Here is a 19297-nt window from a genome sequence, read left to right on the forward strand (position 1 = left end):
TAAAATACAGAACAAAAGTATTTAGTTCATAGGCCTAATAATTAGCAGAACATTGGCATCGTCTTCTTCCCAGTAAAATAGGTCTCCGAAGGCAGGACTCGACATGAACGAGAGCAGGTATCATATTCAGCTGACCTTGCCTATTATATATATATATATAAAATACAATATTATATATTTACATATTAAAAAAAAACATATTCATTTTGGGTGTGGTCACACGCCATTAGTTTCTGACCCACTGAAATTTAGGGTCGCCGCACGCTACTGATAACAATACACCAACAGACCACTCCAAGGTATTCTGTTACGGAAAACTCACAACAGTCGAGTACTGGCTTAGTTGTGTCGCTAGGGGGCGCCACATACATACTCGATACAAAATATATTAGTTATAGCATGGGCCAATATAATAAGCTTATCTATCTTGTTAATGCTGTTATGAAAACAAAGGGGACATTTGATGAATATCCATTTGGCTTTTGACAAATCGTTTAGGATTCACTGTCCTTTTTATTAACTGTCCACTATTTAATGCTTATAGGCCTATTCAACCAGAATTTAATGATTTTAAGAGCAACTTGACTCTAGCTCCTTGAAAAGAAGGAGTAAGTGAGCTGCCTTTATTCTCATCCAGTCCTTGAAATTACATTTCCTGCGCACATTATAACACCGTAACATGATCGATTTAACATTTCTGGTCAAATGTCAAATATGTGTCCACTTTTTGGACTTTGTTAACTTTGTATATAAATTCTTAGGAGCTCAGCTCAGTTAATTTAGTCTATTTTTAAAGCAAGGGCACCAAGATCAATGTTTATCAATGTCGGGTACAGTGAATCTAAAAGTGTTTTGTGTGTTGTGGGTTATATAGTTTATGCCCGGCAAGAGGAAGCAGTCTTTCAGAAAACATGTTTTTTTATTGCTTAAAACAATGCAAGCATTCATACAAATCAATGTGTTTAAAACTGTTATAATACAAGCATCATTTTATAGTTACTGTTCCATCTTGAATCATTAAAAAATATGATAAACTCTCTATGACTAACTCCACAAATGTGGATGAACTTAAAGTGCTACCCTTGATGGTTTGAAAGCCGTGACGACACTAGTAAACAAATACATAAAAGAAAGTCATACCGACACCACACTTAAATATACACTCATATGAAATACAGTAGCTTATGTGTCCAAGCTGTACTTCTGCTAGATTCAATTTGTTCTATACATTAGTGTAATCATCAATCCATCAAGTGCCTGTGCCTGCAGTTACAGGAAAACGTTTTTCTGCAGTGCTTCCTGTGTTGACCACATTTTAGCTGCAATAGTTCTTGACAGAAATCCGAGACATAATTTTGAATGCATTCTACACGCTCCAACGCCATACAACCTAGCCAAGGTCTCTCTCTTGTGTTTGGATCAATATATAAATGTACTTATTTTAAGATCCATTGATGCGTTTTCATGTGTGAAATGTTTTGTGATCTCAGATTGTGTGTGTGTGTGTGTGTGTGTGTGTGTGTGTGTGTGTGTGTGTGTGTGTGTGTGTGTGTGTGTGTGTGTGTGTGTGTGTGTGTGTGTGTGTGTGTGTGTGTGTGTGTGTGTGTGTGTGTGTTGGCTGTGGAGGTATGTGCGGGGGTACGCCCAGCAGCAGCAGCACCCTAACCCCCCCCCCCACCCGTCAGACGTTACTGACGCTGAGGGGGCCGCTGTCCCGGACCCTCCCCTGATCCTGAGCCCCCTGCCGGTAGCTCTGCTCCAGGCGGATCTTGTCCGGGTCGGTCCCCTCCGGTACGGACCCCCCCCCTGCCGCTCTGGTAGCCCGGCTGGGGGGGTGGCAGAGCTAGGGGGTCTCCAGGGGAGGCCGGGGCCACCCTACACTGAATCCCGGCCACCCCCTTGTATATTTGCATTTTATTTATTTATATTTATTTATTTTTTGCATTTTTGCAGAGACTTTATAGATTTATGTCTGGCTCTTATGTCCACATCTGGTGAACAGATGCCCTTCAATATTGCGGAACTCACGAAGATCATTAAACCATTCAAAGAGGTATCCCATGAGCTGTTCAGGTTATGTAAAGGGACCATTGCCATACCTGTGAGTACAGCTACCTGTGAGAGAAGCATTCCCACACTCAAAGTGGTCAAGATCTACCTTACATCGACCATGGAGGATGTTCGACTCAGCAATCTAGGAGTTTTAAGTGTGAGTCAAGACCAGCAAAAGCCCTGGATTTTGGTGATTTTGTGAAAATCGCTTTGCTATAAACCACAATAATCACAAAATACCGCTGTTGTAAGATGAATCTATGCCAAATTCATGTATTTTGTAAATGCTAGAGGCAGTGATTCAAAATTTAGAAACACTCGTAGCCCCACGGGATCTCACGGGTAGGAGGTGTGCACCTGGCAGGTGGCCAAGGTCGGCTCCACCGTGGCGCTCAGGAGGGGGGGGGGGGGGGGGGGGGGGGGGGAGAAGAAGGCCCTGGGGACAAAGGTCATCATCACGGAGGAAAGACCTTTCCAGCGCAAGATAAGCAAAGAACAGTCCAATTAAAAATAAGAAAATCTAGATAGGATAATTTTTGGTAAAACGTTGGAAGATAATTTGCTTACTGCAGTGAGATTACTTTGTTTAGTCAAAGGTTATGCTACTTCTACATTTGGACAGTCCAACTTCAAAAGGCAACACTGTGATATCATCCGTTTGACAACGTCCAACTATGGAAGGTGTCGTCGCAGTGAGTGACTCCTCTGAGGCATTTGGACATCTGGAAAAGTGACAAAATAGCATCGATTTCTATGTTTAAGATCCTATAATACATACTTTAAGGTTTTAAACAAAACTGAAAAACTACTTTGGGGAAACTGGAACACAGATCTTTATTTTCAAAGTCACAGAGGAAGTCTGTAGCCTATATTTAAATAATTTTAGAGAAGTTTAGCTTCTGTAAACCTTAACAACAGTTACTGTTTTTATCATTGGAATAACACGTTTTGCCTCCTTGCTAGAACTCTGAACCCCAAAATGCATATTCTTTAAAGTCATAGTGTTCGAATTTGAGCTGAGTTCCGTCCTACCGTGCATTAGGCTGATACTTGGAAGAGTGACTGGCGAAATTTAGATCTTTTCGAATAACAACGAAGTTCCGCAATGAATGTAAACCATAGATCTATCGTCATGGAAAATATGTGAGCTATCACGTGTTGATAGCTCAGCGACAGCTAACATGTGATAGCTAAAAAATGCTAGCGCATATTATAAAAATAGATACTCTGACCTCTGGCCTTAGTACTCTCTTTATTGAAATGTGTATGCAAAATGCTGTTCCACTTATTCCTATGTGGACATCCCGACTTTCATGACAAATGTAGCAGCACACTGCAGTGGACATGGCCCAGCATTGGTTAAAGGGGTCACATTAATTCCTTTTGGGGTTCAAGCTATTTAGGTGACCAAGTACGGTGGCCAAGATCGATCTGCTCTGTTGAAATTGACGCGGTTCAGCAACGGCTTGCGGCAAAAATAGAAATGCTACAGAATGATAGCGCTGCGGCACGGCGAGCCGCTCCTGGGACGTTGCTGAGACGTTCCGCAGCCGCGCCCGGTGGAAATGGTCTCATTGATTAGAGTGGAACCTATCTGCTGCAGTGACCGCGGCCAAGACGTGCCGCTGCCGTAACGTTGCCGTAACGCGTCCAGTGGAATCGAGCCTTAAGAACAGCACTAAGGTCCACATGGAGCCGAACGGGTGAAAACGATCCGGTTTCGTTTTATGCGGTTCAGGAATATCTCCGTAAAGACGGAGTCATTGCAAAACCACTTGAGCTGTAGAAACACTGTGGTAAATATTCAAGGCGCTGGTGGTTCTCCACAGAAAAAAGTGGAGCGCATCAAGCCCGCGCGCATACAGCCTGCGCGCTGTATACAAACATTCAGTCACAAGGAGATTCAACCTTTTAAATTGAGCAGAAATACTTTTTAATGTACAGTTAGTAATTCAATTTATCAATGAGCTTTATTTAAAGCTACAAAAATAATACAAATAAAATAATAAATAAAAAATTCAACGCAACTCTGACGTCCCCACCTGGTGGGGGGGCTAATGACGTCATCGTTTGCGTTTCAGATCCACACAAATCCTAACATGAAACTTCATGAAAGAGGAAGTGGTAATGCAAGGTGCATGAGAACAGAGCTAAGATAAAAAAAAAGCAGAAACACCAAAAAATTACAATTTTAACCTCAATTTTTATTTTTTGAGGTTAATCACAGGTCGCAGCAGGGTTATGCGCTAAACATACAGAGGAACGCGGTCGCTGAGCTGCCCTGCCCCAACGTTGCATGACACGTAAACTCGACTAGAATCCCCACGATCATCCAAAATTTGATGTCAACAGACCAAAAATAGTCAGAAAGCCTACAGCTAGTAGGCTTTTAGTTACAGCAAAGAAGGGCAGTTAGCCCGAAGACAGGTTGAAGAGGGGTACCAAGCACCATATGGAGGAGGGATACGCCCAATAGGATACTAACTCCATAGATAACCATTCTCAAACCATGCTCAAAACAAAGAAGTATCAAAAGGCAAAGTTTAGAGTAACAACAATACAAACAAAATACAGTACAAATAACATCACAAGAAGGAACCGGAATCCTCCTTCCAAAGGACACATGACACATAAGGCACGATCCGACTGAGGGACTTCTTGGAAAGCGGCTCACTGTTTGGCTACGCCCACTCACTAAGTTCCCCTCGCCGTCCGTTCCCATACAGGGACCTTTTGCCGCCTTCAAAACGGTCTGAGTTTTCCGGAGGTTCGGACGTTTGGACCTTAAGCTCGGAGGAAAGTGCTTTGAGCACTCCGTTGGGTCTGAGTTTTCGCTCTAAGTTTCGGGCGGAAGTAGAGCTACCCGAGTCCTCCGAGAACACGTCACAACAATGGACGCCCATTACATTGATAGACTAAAGTGAACTTGCAGCAAGCACTAAGAGGCGAACTTAACACCTATTCTAACAGTTGCATTACTTTACAGTATAGCTTACAATTATAAACATCATCTGGTAAATTCTCGCTCATGTTCAACCATCGCAAGCAGTTCTAATAACTGATTCATCTAATTCAGCAAAGAAGCACAAAGAGGTCCCTGTGGGCATCCATACTTGTTGTTATGAAGTCTAGTCTCACGAACGATCTGTTTTTCCGGGTTTATGTCATACCCTACGAACTACTGAGGGGCGTTTCCTGAACACTTATTTCGGAAGAAGTGTTCAGGAAGAAGTGAAGTACGAAATTATTTAGGGTCATTTTTGACCGGGACGTCAGTGACGCGACACTCAAAAGACGCATATCCCGCATTTGGCATGTTCACATCGCTGGAAATATGGCAAAAACATTTTTTCCGCGTCGGAAAGTTCTCGTGAACGACACCTCATGACGCACTTATGATTCTACTTCCGTTCGGCAACTGGGGCCAGATTCTGATAACAGAGTTGCCCAGTTGGTGACATATGGTTTACTGGTGACGCACATTAACATTGCTGAACATGAAAGTTTTACACAATATAAAATAATCAACCATCGCATCGCATACTTTACTATTGATTGACGTTGTAACGTATGTTGGCATCGACTTTGCTCAGTTGTAGCCTTCCATACACTGGCAATACACAATGTCCTTCCCATAAATGAAAGCAAAAGGATAGTAGGTGGTAAGCTACAAGGAAATAAAGGCATTCACAATTTAAACTGATCCTACTTAGTTCTATTTAGTTCTGACAGGTTTTTATCAGGTACAAAAAACCTGCTGTGAAGAACTATTAGATGAAAGGTCGCTATCGGGACCAAGCGTAAGTAAGCGTTAGCGTCGTCACTTACGAGGCGTCTCGTTATCACCAGGACTGTGAAGGCGCCTTTAATCATACATCGTTCTCACGTCATATCCCGCCTCAACCGTATCCAATCAGCGTCGACTAGGCTCAGTTGCTGCTCAGAAAGCTTCAGGACTTCTTGTATATAGGGCCCAGAATTTGGTGCTACGCCACTGATTGAACCAGCAACCTTCTAAACACTTCCGTGATTTTCAATTTGGGCATAAATACCCTCGGGTGAGGCTGTTTGACAGGGAATTGGTTCTAAAGGGAAAGAAGGGGGTTCTAAAAAACTGTAGACGGTGGTAGACTGGTCACAGTTTGGACTCTGTAAAGAACATTTAATACATACATTTGTTGCATTATTCAGTTATCTTATAAACAAGAAGTACCATTCACCATTTTATTAACACGTTACAAATGAATGGTTGTCTTACATATGTTAGAAGTATTTGGTTTTAATTATTATAGGTAATAGAACATGTAAGTATGACGTGTAGGATATCAGCTTACCTGGTCATCGCTACCAGGAGAATGGGTTTCCCGGTTATCGGTAGGGTGGTCTTAAGAATAAAAGGTTCCAAAAATTATTTATATATATATATGTGACATTGTACTTAATGCAAACTGGTGAGAAAATAGTAACTTACTATTTTTCCTCCATTTGTAATAACAAATTCCCAGAATGCACATTGCCATGATGAAGCCCACTAGACAGCTTGAAATGATAATTAATTGAACTCTTGGGCTGCTGGTGGCATTCATAACTGTCAACAAACAAAAACAGAAAAAAGAATAACTCTACCGTTGTATATCATCAAACATATCATCCACTCAACTAATTCTTTGTCTATCTTGAGTGAATGAATGCTTTCAAATTGTTTACATATATATGAGGGACTGTCTGCAATTTTTCTGTGCAGTTGGTTAGAAATGGCAGAGCATCCGTCAGCCATTAGTGAGCGGGAGGTTTTAGGTTGAGGGCGGCGCCGCCCATGCCTCTGTGTAAGCCTTCGCTGATTGGTTCATGGAGTTTATCTTGCAGGTCAATCACGGGTGAGTGGAATGCAATGCTTGTCAATTTGTGGAGACACTTGAGGAGGGATCAGAGAGGGAGGGGATGTGTTTTTTTTTTTTTTTTTTTTTAATTGTGCTTATTTATTCTCTCTCCCTCTCTCTCTCTCCCTCTCTCTCTCTCTCTCTCTCTCTCTCTCTCTCTCTCTCTCTCTCTCTCTCTCTCTCTCTCTCTCTCTCTCCCTCTCTCTCTCTCTCTCTCTCTCTCTCTCTCTCTCTCTCTCTCTCTATATATATATATATATATATATATATATATATATATATATATATATATATATATTATTTTCAGCACTTCAATCTTACCTACAATAAGATTTAATGCCATACAACCAATCACTGGTGTTTTAGAATTCTTAATATCTACTCATGCTTGTCCAATCATAGACTGGGATGAATGTAATTACATTTATAATTTGTATTTCCAATAAATATTTTCCCTTATCTTACCAGAACACAGAGGTTTAATCTCCATCGTGGCCTTTGACCAGCTCACTTTGTTGCTATGGTTACAGATGGCGATCGAACCATTTGACAGGTATAGGTTGAGCCGGGCATCGGAGGTCACGACCTCTGCTGGGTCTCCTCCATCCTCAGAGCAGGTTTGATTGGTGCACGTGAAGGTGGAGTTTAAGGAGGAGCTCTGAGTGCTACAGGTCACGGTCACATTACAGGATTCAGGACTGGGAGACACAGACGACACATTCAGGACCACTGGTGATACCTGCTCTGGAACAAGGAGATTTATGTAGCATTAAAATACATACAAAGAAACAGCTTGTATCGAATGTCTGTTCTCTGTTTCAGTGAACATACCTTGAACTGTGACGTGGTATTCAGCAATAACTTCATCTTTGCGACCACTATTATCTAATGCTTCGTAAAGTCCACTGTCATTCAATCCTACATTTTTTATTTGCAATGAATAATTATTTTTGGAAAACTCTGCCTTTGTGCCATAGAAGTTTTCTGTATCCCCTTTGGGATTATGTCTTATTATTCTTATTTTTTTTAATTGCCATATTAACTGACCGGCGGGTTTCTGCTTTTGTAGTTCCATGAATAAATCATTTCCCTTGAGCAAAAAAACAGTAGACAAATTAAGTTCTGACCCTGTTAAGAAACAAGAAAATATGTCAGAAATAAGTCATTTAATAATGTGTATACATTTATTTGTCCAGATATATGATGTACTAACACAATGTCACATTGAATAATGCAAGCTATGAATCATCCTTTCTCACATAGAGATACAAAATAATTGAATGCAAAGGTTTTAAACTGAGCATACCATAGCAAAGTGATTAATGCAACAGGAAATACAGAAAAAATATTAACATTATTAAAATATTAAAATATTAACATTAATGCGGATGTTGTAAAATCGGATGACGTTAATTGTAAAACTATTCCCTTATAACAATGAAAGCAATGGGCTACAAAATACCACGAATAATGGTAGAAAATGAGTTAAATGTTTTACCTTGTAGGGCTACGAACCAATAATTAAGAAAATACAGAGCATGAAGAAATATAGAGCAGAGATGCATGTTAGGATCCTTTTCCTCGAATGAGGAAACTAGACGTTGAACCAAACCATAGCATCGAAGGGTGTGTGTCTTTCTCTTTACCAACCCTCTCTGTGTAGGGGAGAGCCGGGTCGATTGAAACACTTTTCTGTTAAACGTCTTTTTCAAAGATGACGTTTCGTATACAAATGATTTTAACATGTGATCAACAACTCACATGTGTGTTCTCTTAGTTACAAGTGTAATTTAATACATATGTTGGATGATCGAGCTGTTTTTTTTAACTTTGAACGTAAGTTGACGTTTGAAACACACATGCGGGACGAATGAAACAGCATATTTTAAAAATAAACTATTGACCTTACTCTTGTTTTATATGCAACATACCGGACAACATAGTAGTGTACTCGTCATCGCTCAAATTTCACATAATTCCTACATTGTTTGAAGTAGGCTAAACCAGTTAATTTGCCAAACCAACTCATGTTTTGTTATTACTTCCGTGCAACTGATAATATAGTACTTTTCTTTTAAACTTTGGCCTTCTCCCTTATTTTGTTAAAGTGTTACTGTATTGCGTTTATCTACAACATGAGAAATGTTGATCTACAGCTGAATACATATTTTGAAGCAATAGGCCTACATTCCATCATAATTACAAACTTCCACTGCCTGAATTTTGTGTTTTCCTTTACATGAATAAAGACATTTCCACCATAAAATAAAACCTCTACAGAATAACATAATTGTTTGATGCTCAAAGAATACCCAGACTTCCCGCTTAATGATGAAACCTACACGCCCCTGAAAACGAACTCATTTCAAAGTCACCCGGTATTTGAGCCTCATCACTTGTCGTTTGACGTGCAGTTTAAGGGTGGTATGCTCCGATTAATTGCTTCAATGAGCTATGATTTAGTAATCGGATGGATTTCTGACAGTCTCACGACCTGATTACCTGAAAATCCTTACGCCTGTGCATGCCAACAAACCCAATGCAGCGCAGACTGTGCAGTCAACGGGAGAACTTCTTGGTCCTTTACTTATATTTTCGTTACACGCTGCTGCTTTATTTACGTTGCATTGTCATGGTTTAGGGGGAGAGAGAAGGATAAAGATAAAGCGATGATGAATTAAAAATGAAGTCTATCTGGGGTTTAGGGATGACCCCAATAAAACCTCTACAGAATAACATAATTGTTAGACGCTCAAAGAATACGACTTCCCGCTGAATGATGAAACCTACATGCCCCTGAAAACGAACTAAGAACTCTTTTAAAAGTCACGGTATTTGAGCCTCAGCAATTGTCGTTTGACGTGCAGTTTAAGGGTGGTAACGATGCTCCGATTAATTGCTTCAATGAGATGATTTAGTAATCGGATGGATTTCTGACAGTCTCACGACCCGATTACCTGAAAATCCTTTTGGTTAGTTTCTGCCCGGCATAAGAGGAAGCTGTCATTCAGAAAACATTTTATTTTTACTGTTTAAAACAATGCAAGCATTCATACAAATCAATGTGTTTAAAACTGGTAAAATAAAAGCATAATTTTATTGTTAAAAAATATGATATACATGATATACATCTTCAATCATTTAGGCCTATGTTAAAAAATTATGATTAACTCTCTATGACTAACTCCACGAATGTGCATTAACTTAAAGTGCTAGCCTTGACTCTTTAAAAGCCATGACCACACTAACATAAAACAAATACATATATGAACCTCCACTCTGAAATATGTAGGCCTAGCATATGAAATACAGTAGCTTGTGGCCAAGCTGTACTTCTACTCGATTCCATTTGTTCTAAATTAGTGTTATCATTTCTCTAAAGTGCTTTAGCTATAATCTAACGAGCCTGTGCCTGTAATTTTTTTCGGAAGAGCTTCCTGTGTTGACACATGATTTTAGCTGCATTAGTTCTTGACATAAATCTTTTTCTATGAACTACAACGCCATACAACCTAGCCAATGTTGTATTGGATCTGATCTCAGATTATGTGTGTGTGTGTGTGTGTGTGTGTGTGTGTGTGTGTGTGTGTGTGTGTGTGTGTGTGTGTGTGTGTGTGTGTGTGTGTGTGTGTGTGTGTGTGTGTGTGTGTGTGTGTCTGTGTGTGTGTGTGTGTGTGTGTGTGTGTGTGTGTGTGTGTGCAACCCCCCCATTGATGTGTTGGCTGTGTGGTGTAATATGCGGAGGTAAGTGCGGGGGGTACGCCCAGCAGCAGCAGCACCCTAAAGGTGTGTCCCTCAATCCTCGGACGGCAGACCCCCGAGTCCAAAGTCGAAGATCTCCCAGCTTTCTTGCGGCATTTCTCGGAGGCACTGCACCTTTTTGTCTTCATCTTTCGGAAATCTGAGAGTAGACCGAGAACAGTGATGACGCTCTCAACAAAATGTCTGCGCCCGTCAGGCTAATGTAGCTAACAATAAACAACGACTAGTCAATTTCATGACACAATCACAAAGACGAACAGGAACGCTATGGATGCATAAATTACGTCAAAAGTGCAACTTGGGAGGCTGGCGTCCGAGGATTCAGGAACACACCCTAACGCTCCGCTGAGCGGGCCGCTGTCCCGGACCCTCCCCTGATCCTGACCCCCCCGCCGGTAGCTCTGCTCCAGGCGGATCTTGTCCGGGTCGGTCCCCATCGGTACAGACCCCCCCTGCCGCTCTGGTAGCCCGGCTGGGGGGGTGGTTGTGGTGGAGGAGGTGACGGGTTAGGGTCTATGGAGGGCGATTTGACAAAGGGCGTGGTCTTGGTTTTGGCCAACTTGTCGAAGAAGGCGAAGGTTTTCTTTTCAATCAGCCCTCAGCCCCTACTTTTTCATGCTCTGTACATTGTCTCAAAATGTGTGTTTAATTCAAGTATTTCTATTTCAGGGAAGCCATTTAAGCTTACACTTATGTAATGTTTTTACTTGAAAGGTAATTTCATTTTTAAATGTACAATAACTAACCGTTTCTTTATGTGCTCTGAAACAGTCACCATAATGTATAGGCATTACCAGCGCCAAAAGTGCGCGTGACCCGGACTGAGCCGTATTTAGCCGTATTTAGCCGTACTCGTCTCGCGGTACTCTTCCGTTGGGATACTGAGCATAGACCTAATAAAGAAAGTACAGCGGATAGAAAAATGGCGCCTAGTGCATGACGTGCTGGATGTAGAAATATTCTCGTTGTCTAGCATTGTAAGCATTGTAGCATCATAAGCGAGCGAGTTCTGTCTACACATCTGCCTCTTCTGACATCGCAAGTGGGCGAGATATCAGAAGAGGCAGAACTTCCGCAGCTAACCATGGGGATGTTATGCATACGACGACTTCATTAGAGTGTTATTGAGTTCAGAACCAGAGCGTTGACGCCTCTACTTCCTGTCTCCCCCCCCCCCCCAGGTGTCAAACAAGCGGCAGCACCACCTCAACAAGCACCTGTACCGGCCCTCCACCTTCCTGGCGTCCTACGAGCCCCCCGTCTTCATGGAGGAGGAGGACGAGCGCGCCGCCTATTACAGCAGCCTTCAGGACCCCTCGGCCGACGACTACGTACGTTACCGCCCTGCTCTGTCGCTCTGTCTCTGTCTCTCTCTCTCTATTGGCTCGTTTCCACCGGAGGGTGCGGTTCGGTTCGCAAAGGTGCGGCACAGATTGCGTTTCCAGCGCCAAAAGTGGGCGTGACCCGGACTGAGCCGTACGGACTGAGCCACGACCTAATGCATGACGTGCCGGATGCAGAAATATTCTCGTTGTCTAGCATGGTAAGCATTGTAGCATCATAAGCGAGAGGTCTGTCTACACATCTCTCTGCGACTTTAAGTAATAAAAAGTCAACACAGTGCCTAAAAACCATCAACATCGTTAACGTTAAATAAAAGGAAAAAACCTCGGACACAATAAGTTAACGGAGAGCACTGAGCCCTCTTGGATGCCGGGCCGAAACAATATTTGTTTCACTACGACTCCTTTTAGCTGCCGACCCTTCGTAAAATAAATAAATGAAACGGCTTATAAAACGCTTGCGGAAGCGTTTTGAAAAGAGAAAACGTGCATTTTATTAGTACATGGTATGAAGATAATTATGAGCCTTTGATTGATATCCAGACATTTTTTGCGGAGACACATTCCTGTTCCCCACATGTATTGGAGTGAATGGCGAAATCTCCTTCTGTACCTCCATGAATCGACGGACCCGTCCACAGCCCGCTAAAACAGCTGCAATACCAGGCTTGGCCGCTGAGCACTAGTGGATTGCGGAAGTATGCACTGCTCCTGGGGGCTTGGTAATGAGACGCCTGAAAGGGCGCCGGCAAGTTCGAGCTACACACGCCGTCTGTTGATTGGTTGACAGAATCGCACTTCCGTGCGACAGGGGAATAATAACAAACAAACACATTTCCCGCAAGATATTTTTGGAGTTTGCCGGCCTTCTTCGACGGCATACATTGTTGCTCTTTGTTCATTGTGCAAATTCTTACACTTCCTTGGATTTATTAGCAGGCTACACTGTGTCGGGTTGCTATGAGATCAAGATGCTAACTCAGCTGCCGCGGCTATCGCCATCCGGCTTGAACCCCGCCCTACCATAAGGGTACTGTCGGCGGTGGAAACGTGAGCCGTTACTGAGCTGCGCCGAACCGCACCTTCACTATTCCACCAAGCCGCACCGAACCAACCCGAAACCGCCGGTGGAAATGCGCCATTATGCCTCGTTTCCAACGAGTGGTTTGGTTCGGTGTGGCTCGGCCCGCTTATATTGGCGGACAAACAAACACAGTACCTGCAAGGTATTTCTAACCCTATTGAAGAAAATGTGGGGCAAAAGTTGGCCGTCCTTCTTGGACGTCCTCCATTGTTGCTCTTTGTTTAAGGTGTCACAAACTTCTTTTTCATTTAATTGTTTTAGCAGGCTACACTGTGTCGCGTTGATAGGATGTCACGATGCTTACGTAGCTGCTGGGGCTATCGCCATCCGGCTTGAACCCCGCCTCACCACCATAGATTAAGGCTACTGTCGGCGGTAGAAATGCGAGCCAGATTTAGCGTGACCGATCTGTCCCGCTTCGAGCTGCTCCTAGCCGTACCGAGCCGAGCCGCTCCACTCGGTGGAAACAAGGCATTATTGTCGCTTTCCATTGGAATGACTGACATATGGGTAACGGTGTTTCGATTCCTAAGAATAAATTTCGACTTCCCTTAAAGGGACACTGTGTAAAAATTACTCCCATCTAGTGGTACAATTGTATATTGCATTCAAACTAATAGTGCTCGCTTGTTCAAAAACTACGGTGGGCAGTATGCGGCAAGAAGCTTTGTCATGACATCCAATACTACCTCATCGAGTCATTCGAGTGATGATGAGGTTCGTTATTTCAAACAAATTTCAAACTGCATTGAATCATTAGTGTAAGCTAATGATGTATGAGTAATTACTCCTCGAACAAAATAGTGAATTATTTCAGTCATCATTCACACTGGCTCAGAGTGAAAATGCGTTTGCATTTCCTGTACCACGTAGTGCTTTTTGTCCCTCTCGGCCGTTCATAGACCGGAAGAACATGGAAGCCTCCAAGCTTACCCGTCCTATGTAACTACATATTAATTATTCTTCGCTCAGGAGGATAAGTGAGATTTTTGGCAGAGATAATTTTACACCAATGAGGACTTATTTATAAATGAATATGGATTTGAGGTAATAAATGACTTAAAATATTACAGTTTCCCTTTAAGCAAAAAACAAGGTTTTATTTGTCTACCCTAAAATGAGGGTAAACTGATAACAAAATATTACTTTGAATATTGAAAACTATAAATCCATTATTTCTTTGTTACAAAGATTATTTCGATATTTCCAATATAATTTTTTTTTGTGAAGATGGATTCACCTAACACAGATGAGTTGTTACAATTAAAGCAATACGCTACATTTATCAGAGACAAATCGTAGAACATTCGTTTTGGGTTTTACCTCGAAGTCCTACGAAACATCAAATGAGAAATAGAGCAGAGATGCATGTTAGATACCATTGTTTTGAATGTGTCAAAATAATGAAAAGAGAAAATGTTCGACAAAGATAAGAAAATAATGCAAAAAAGTATAGTATAAGTGCCATCTTTGGGCAGATAGCGTTGACATGAAGTGAAATAACTACATTTGAATATACTTTGAAGGAATACATAATTGTGGAAAAAAATGTCCTGGCTGAGCCCTTGTGTATAACTCTATGGCTACATGAAAAGTCTCTCTCCTCTATCCATCAAGCTGCTCCTTGAACTTATCCATTGCTGTGCATGGTTAATTAAATATGTAAAATATTCTTAACTAGCTAACCCTTCCAAACCCTAAACAGCAACTGCACTTGAGAAAAAAGATGTTATTAGAAGGAAATCATGTTAGGGGTGTCAGAGTATCATCTGTGGTTGCTGCTCTGACTGGCTCCTTCCTGCTACTTCCGGTTTCTGCACAAGAATACCAATGTGGTGTGAGACCTAGCCTGACTTATTTTCTAGCTAACTATCTGAAGTTATAGCAGACGTGCTAGAGGAAGAGGATGTACATGCAGCACGACAAACAATGACAACAATGGCTGATAGGAACACAACTTTTGGTGAACGTTTTTTTTAGCTATTTTGATTGTATGCCATCACTGGGAAGTGTCTTCAGATAAAAGGGTCTGCTGAATATTCATGTGTATTAAAACATAATATTGGGTTGTAAAACATAATTATTGTATTATTTGATAAATGCTATATATATGTATCTACGCAGACCGTTTAGGCAGATTCAAGAACAAGGTAACAATTAAAGAAACAAATTGTATATCATATTAAAATATATATTAACATATACACATATAAAATACACATAAAAAGTGTGTTATATATATTGTCTTAAATTATAATAGATAATATATGATGGAGATAGATTCAGTACAAATATTTTGTCTGCCCAACTTTTCAGGAAAAATAAACCTACATATTGAACTTACTCTAACCCCTAATTTTTTGAAATATCTGCAGGATCATCCATGTCTCTCTGACTCTCTGTGTTTGTATTTTTATTATCAGGATCTTGCACAAGGACCACCTGACATTAGTAGCCAGGGATTGGACCAGCAACCCTCTAAGCCCTTATTGGGTTTAGTTCCATGTCGGCGGGTTCTAAAGGGAGAGGAGGGGCTCCTAACAGACTCACATTCATATAGACTGCGGCAGCTGGATCACAGTTTGGACTCTGGGAAGAGAATTTCAAATATAGTTAATGTTCTGAAGTTTAGTTATCCTGTATTATAAACAATACTTTATAGTATATTAGTATGTTAAATCATCTTTTTGTCTAGAATACACGTTTGGCATTTAAAAGAATAGTTTAAAAGTGGGCAACAAAATGTGAATATGGCAACCAATTTGGAGAGTATAATGTCTAGGAAATTGGCTTACCTGGTCAAAATGGACTTTGAGGTGATTTTCTACAGGAAAAAGAACCACACACAAATATAATATAATAATACACAAATAATAATATAGTATAATAACATTTTATTTGTTTTATTAGGTCAAACTGGGGGCTAATTTGACTTACTCTTTTTCCTCCAGCAATAAAAAATTACCAAAATGATGATAGGAATGACGAAGACCAATCGACAGAGGATGTTTAATATCTCATAGTTCGGGTTGTTGTCAGGAAAACCTGTCAAGAAATAAATACAGAGAAAGGGATCAAACATTGGAAGACCTTTATCATAAACATGCAGAAAACATAAATTCATGAAGCAGAAACACACAAACAAAGGAGCAGATAACTATAGAGAAGATGGCCAAAGAGAGACAGAAGTTCAGGGACACTGTTTGATGCATTGCCTGATGCACCGGCTGACTTCACAGGGATGAGGGATTTATCAACATCAATAATCAATAACTGTAACTTCAAGTCTGTTGTGGTATTCTTAACGCCACTAATGCATGGATGTCAGTGATGCATTGAGCCTAATGTAAATAAATGTCATTAATGATGGCGTTCTGTTAGAAGGGTGTTATTAGACGGAAATGTATTCACCGGTTATGTGAGAAAACGCTTTAGGACAGAGTTCAAAATAGGGGAAAATATAGCAGGAACCTTTGCTAATTTGCCCTTCACTAATAAATATTTGCTCCAATCTTACCAACATCTTTAAACACAGAGGTTTAATCTCCGTCGTGGCCTCTGACCAGCTCACTTTGTCTCTCTCTAAATATATATTTCCAGCACTTCAATCTTACCTACAGCAACTTTAATGCCACACAACCAATCACTGGTGTTTTAGAATTCTATCTACTCATGCTTGTCCAATCATACACTGGGCTGAATGTAATTACATTCATAATTTGTATTTGTCCAATAAATATTTTCCCTCATCTTACCAGAACACAGAGGTTTTATCTCCATCGTGGCCTTTGACCAGCTCACTTTGTTGCTATGGTTACAGATGGCGATCGAACCATTTGACAGGTAGAGGTTGAGCGAGACATCAGAGGTCACGACCTCTGCTGGGTCTCCTCCATCCCCAGAGCAGGTTTGATTGGTGCACGTGAAGGTGGAGTTTAAGGAGGAGCTCTGAGTGCTACAGGTCACGGTCACATTACAGGGTTCAGGACTGAGAGACACAGACGACACATTCAGGACCACTGGTGATACCCGCTCTGGAACAAGGAGATTTAGATATCATTAATATACAAACAAAGAAACAGCTTGTATCGTATGTCTGTACTCTGTTTCAGTGAACATACCTTGAACTATGACGTTGTATCCAGCAATAATTGTTTCTTCTGCACCACTATCTACTGCGTGGTAAAGTCCACTGTCATTCAATCCCACATTTTTTATTTGCAATGAGTAATTCTTTGTTGAATACTCTACCCTTTTGCCATAGAAATTTTCAAAATCCCCTTTTCGACCAGGAATATATCTTATTATATTATTTATTTTTTTAAAGCGCCATAGAAAATAACTGGTGCGTGGCTGTGTTTTTAATTCCATGAATAAATCATTTCCCTTGAGCAAAAAAACATTCGACAAATTAAGTTCTGACCCTGTCAAAAACAAGAAAAGATACCAAGATAAGTCACTTAATCATGTGCATACATTTAATTGTCCAGATATATGATGTACTAACACAATGTCACATTGAATAATGCAAGCTACGAATCATCCTTTCTCACATAGAGATACAAAATAATTTAATTCAAGGGTTTTAAACTGAGCATACCATTGCAAAGTGATTAATGGAACAGGATGTACAGAAAAATGTTGTAAAAACGGATGAGGTTAATTGTAAAACTTTTCCCTTATAACAATAAAAGCAATGGGCTACAAAATACCACGAAAAACGGTAGAAAATTAGTTAAATGTTTTACCTTGTAGGGCTACGAACCAATAATTAAGAAAATACAGAGCATGAAGAAATACAGAGCAGCGATACATGTTAGATAGGCTACGGATCCTTTTCCTCGAATGAGGAAACTAGAGACAAGCGTTGAACTAGAGCATCGTAGGGTGTGTCTTTCTCTTTAGCAACCCTCACTGTGTACCATCAGTAGGCTAAACAAGTTATTTGCCAAACCAACTCATGTTTTGTTATTACTTCCGTGCAAATGATAATATAGTATTTTTCTTTCAAACTTCGGCTTTCTGTACCTCCCTTATTTTGTTAAAGTGTTAATGTATTACGTTTATCTACAACATGAGAAATGTTGATCTATAGGTGAATACATACCGGTATTTTAAATAATACATTCCATTATAATTACAATCTTCCGCTGCCTGAATTTTGTGTTTTCCCTTACATGACCCCCCTTCCACTTCCGATCTGTGGGGATTGCGAGGTTGGGGGTGCCTCTGTGTGTGTGTGTGTGTGTGTGTGTGTGAGCAAATGAGCGCCAGAGTCTGTAAAAAATGTATTATTCTATTATAGTATTATTTTGATATGAAACACTATAGTTATCCGTATAGTAACACTGTCAAATTAATGTGTGGGAAAAACTGGGGTGGTATGTACGAGCAGTGGCTGACTCAGACTGTTTGAAGGGCAGGGGCGAAAAAATAAAAAGGGCACATTCTGGACAACATGGGGCCCCACCAGCGGACACAGTGGCTTTTCTAAATTTATGGTATTTTGTTCCCCCAACGGAGCCTTAAAGGCAGCGCTGCCTGGAAGGTCCTATCCCCTAACCTTAGCAAGCGCTGCCTTGAAGGTCCCATTCGGGGCACTTGTAACATCTCCATGTAGCACTTAAAAGAATAGTTGGGCTCATAATTTAAAACGGAGCTCTGGGGGTCCTCCGCCAGAAAAAAATTGCTTCAAAGACACTGTTTCCCCTTATTCTAGCGACTTTATAAACACCAAAATGAGTTGTTCACATCATTGTGCACTTTCACATTTTAGCCAAAGAAAGGAGGATGCCTTACTGCTTTCATCTTTACTAACATAAGTAAGTAAAAATTTCACTGGAGAAAATTCAATGTGCCGCTACCATACAGTCTTTGACCGCTGACCACCAGCTACGGAAACATTTAAGGAAGTTTTCCTTCATGTTGAGGTGATGGCTGACCATTATCGTCTCTCTTGCATGAAATTTGTAATTATGATGGAATGTAGGCCTATCTGTGGTATAAAGGCTGGGACGAATTTCCAATGACAAATATGTTCACTTTATGTTGAAAGTATAGACCGTCCCAATTCCCATTGAAACGAATGACGCAGTGACTAGTCTTCACAACGTGAGCTGTTATGTTGTAAAAAATGAATTAAACTGTAATCAGACAACGCAGTTATATGCTATAGA

General features: G+C 40.8%; 2 protein-coding genes across 4 annotated transcripts; both read right to left on the reverse strand.

Moving 5' to 3' along the window:
• Positions 1 to 2659: 2659 nt before the first annotated feature.
• LOC130387109 (uncharacterized) lies at positions 2660 to 8506 on the reverse strand. Of its 2 annotated transcripts, XM_056596090.1 has the most exons (6): positions 8431 to 8506; positions 7764 to 8060; positions 7398 to 7676; positions 6524 to 6640; positions 6387 to 6436; positions 2660 to 6201 (listed from the first exon to the last, which is right to left on the reverse strand). In XM_056596090.1, exons 1-6 carry the CDS (start codon positions 8495 to 8497, stop codon positions 6067 to 6069), a joined length of 945 nt encoding a protein of 314 aa, XP_056452065.1. In that variant the 5' UTR covers positions 8498 to 8506; the 3' UTR covers positions 2660 to 6066. The 2 variants fall into 2 exon arrangements, with proteins under 2 accessions (XP_056452065.1, XP_056452067.1); XM_056596092.1 differs by lacking the exon at positions 8431 to 8506 and having other exon boundaries at positions 7398 to 7671; positions 7764 to 7891.
• Positions 8507 to 11914: 3408 nt separating this feature from the next.
• Positions 11915 to 18387, reverse strand: LOC130387110 (uncharacterized). Of its 2 annotated transcripts, XM_056596093.1 has the most exons (6): positions 17870 to 18385; positions 17243 to 17545; positions 16877 to 17155; positions 16059 to 16166; positions 15917 to 15945; positions 11915 to 15710 (listed from the first exon to the last, which is right to left on the reverse strand). In XM_056596093.1, the coding sequence occupies exons 1-6, from the start codon at positions 17934 to 17936 to the stop codon at positions 15600 to 15602; spliced, it is 897 nt and encodes a 298-aa protein (XP_056452068.1). In that variant the 5' UTR covers positions 17937 to 18385; the 3' UTR covers positions 11915 to 15599. The 2 variants fall into 2 exon arrangements, with proteins under 2 accessions (XP_056452068.1, XP_056452069.1); XM_056596094.1 differs by lacking the exon at positions 17243 to 17545 and having other exon boundaries at positions 17870 to 18387.
• Positions 18388 to 19297: the final 910 nt, after the last annotated feature.

This window comes from Gadus chalcogrammus, chromosome 8, assembly GCF_026213295.1.
Source record: "Gadus chalcogrammus isolate NIFS_2021 chromosome 8, NIFS_Gcha_1.0, whole genome shotgun sequence".
NCBI classification, from domain to species: Eukaryota; Metazoa; Chordata; class Actinopteri; order Gadiformes; family Gadidae; genus Gadus; species Gadus chalcogrammus.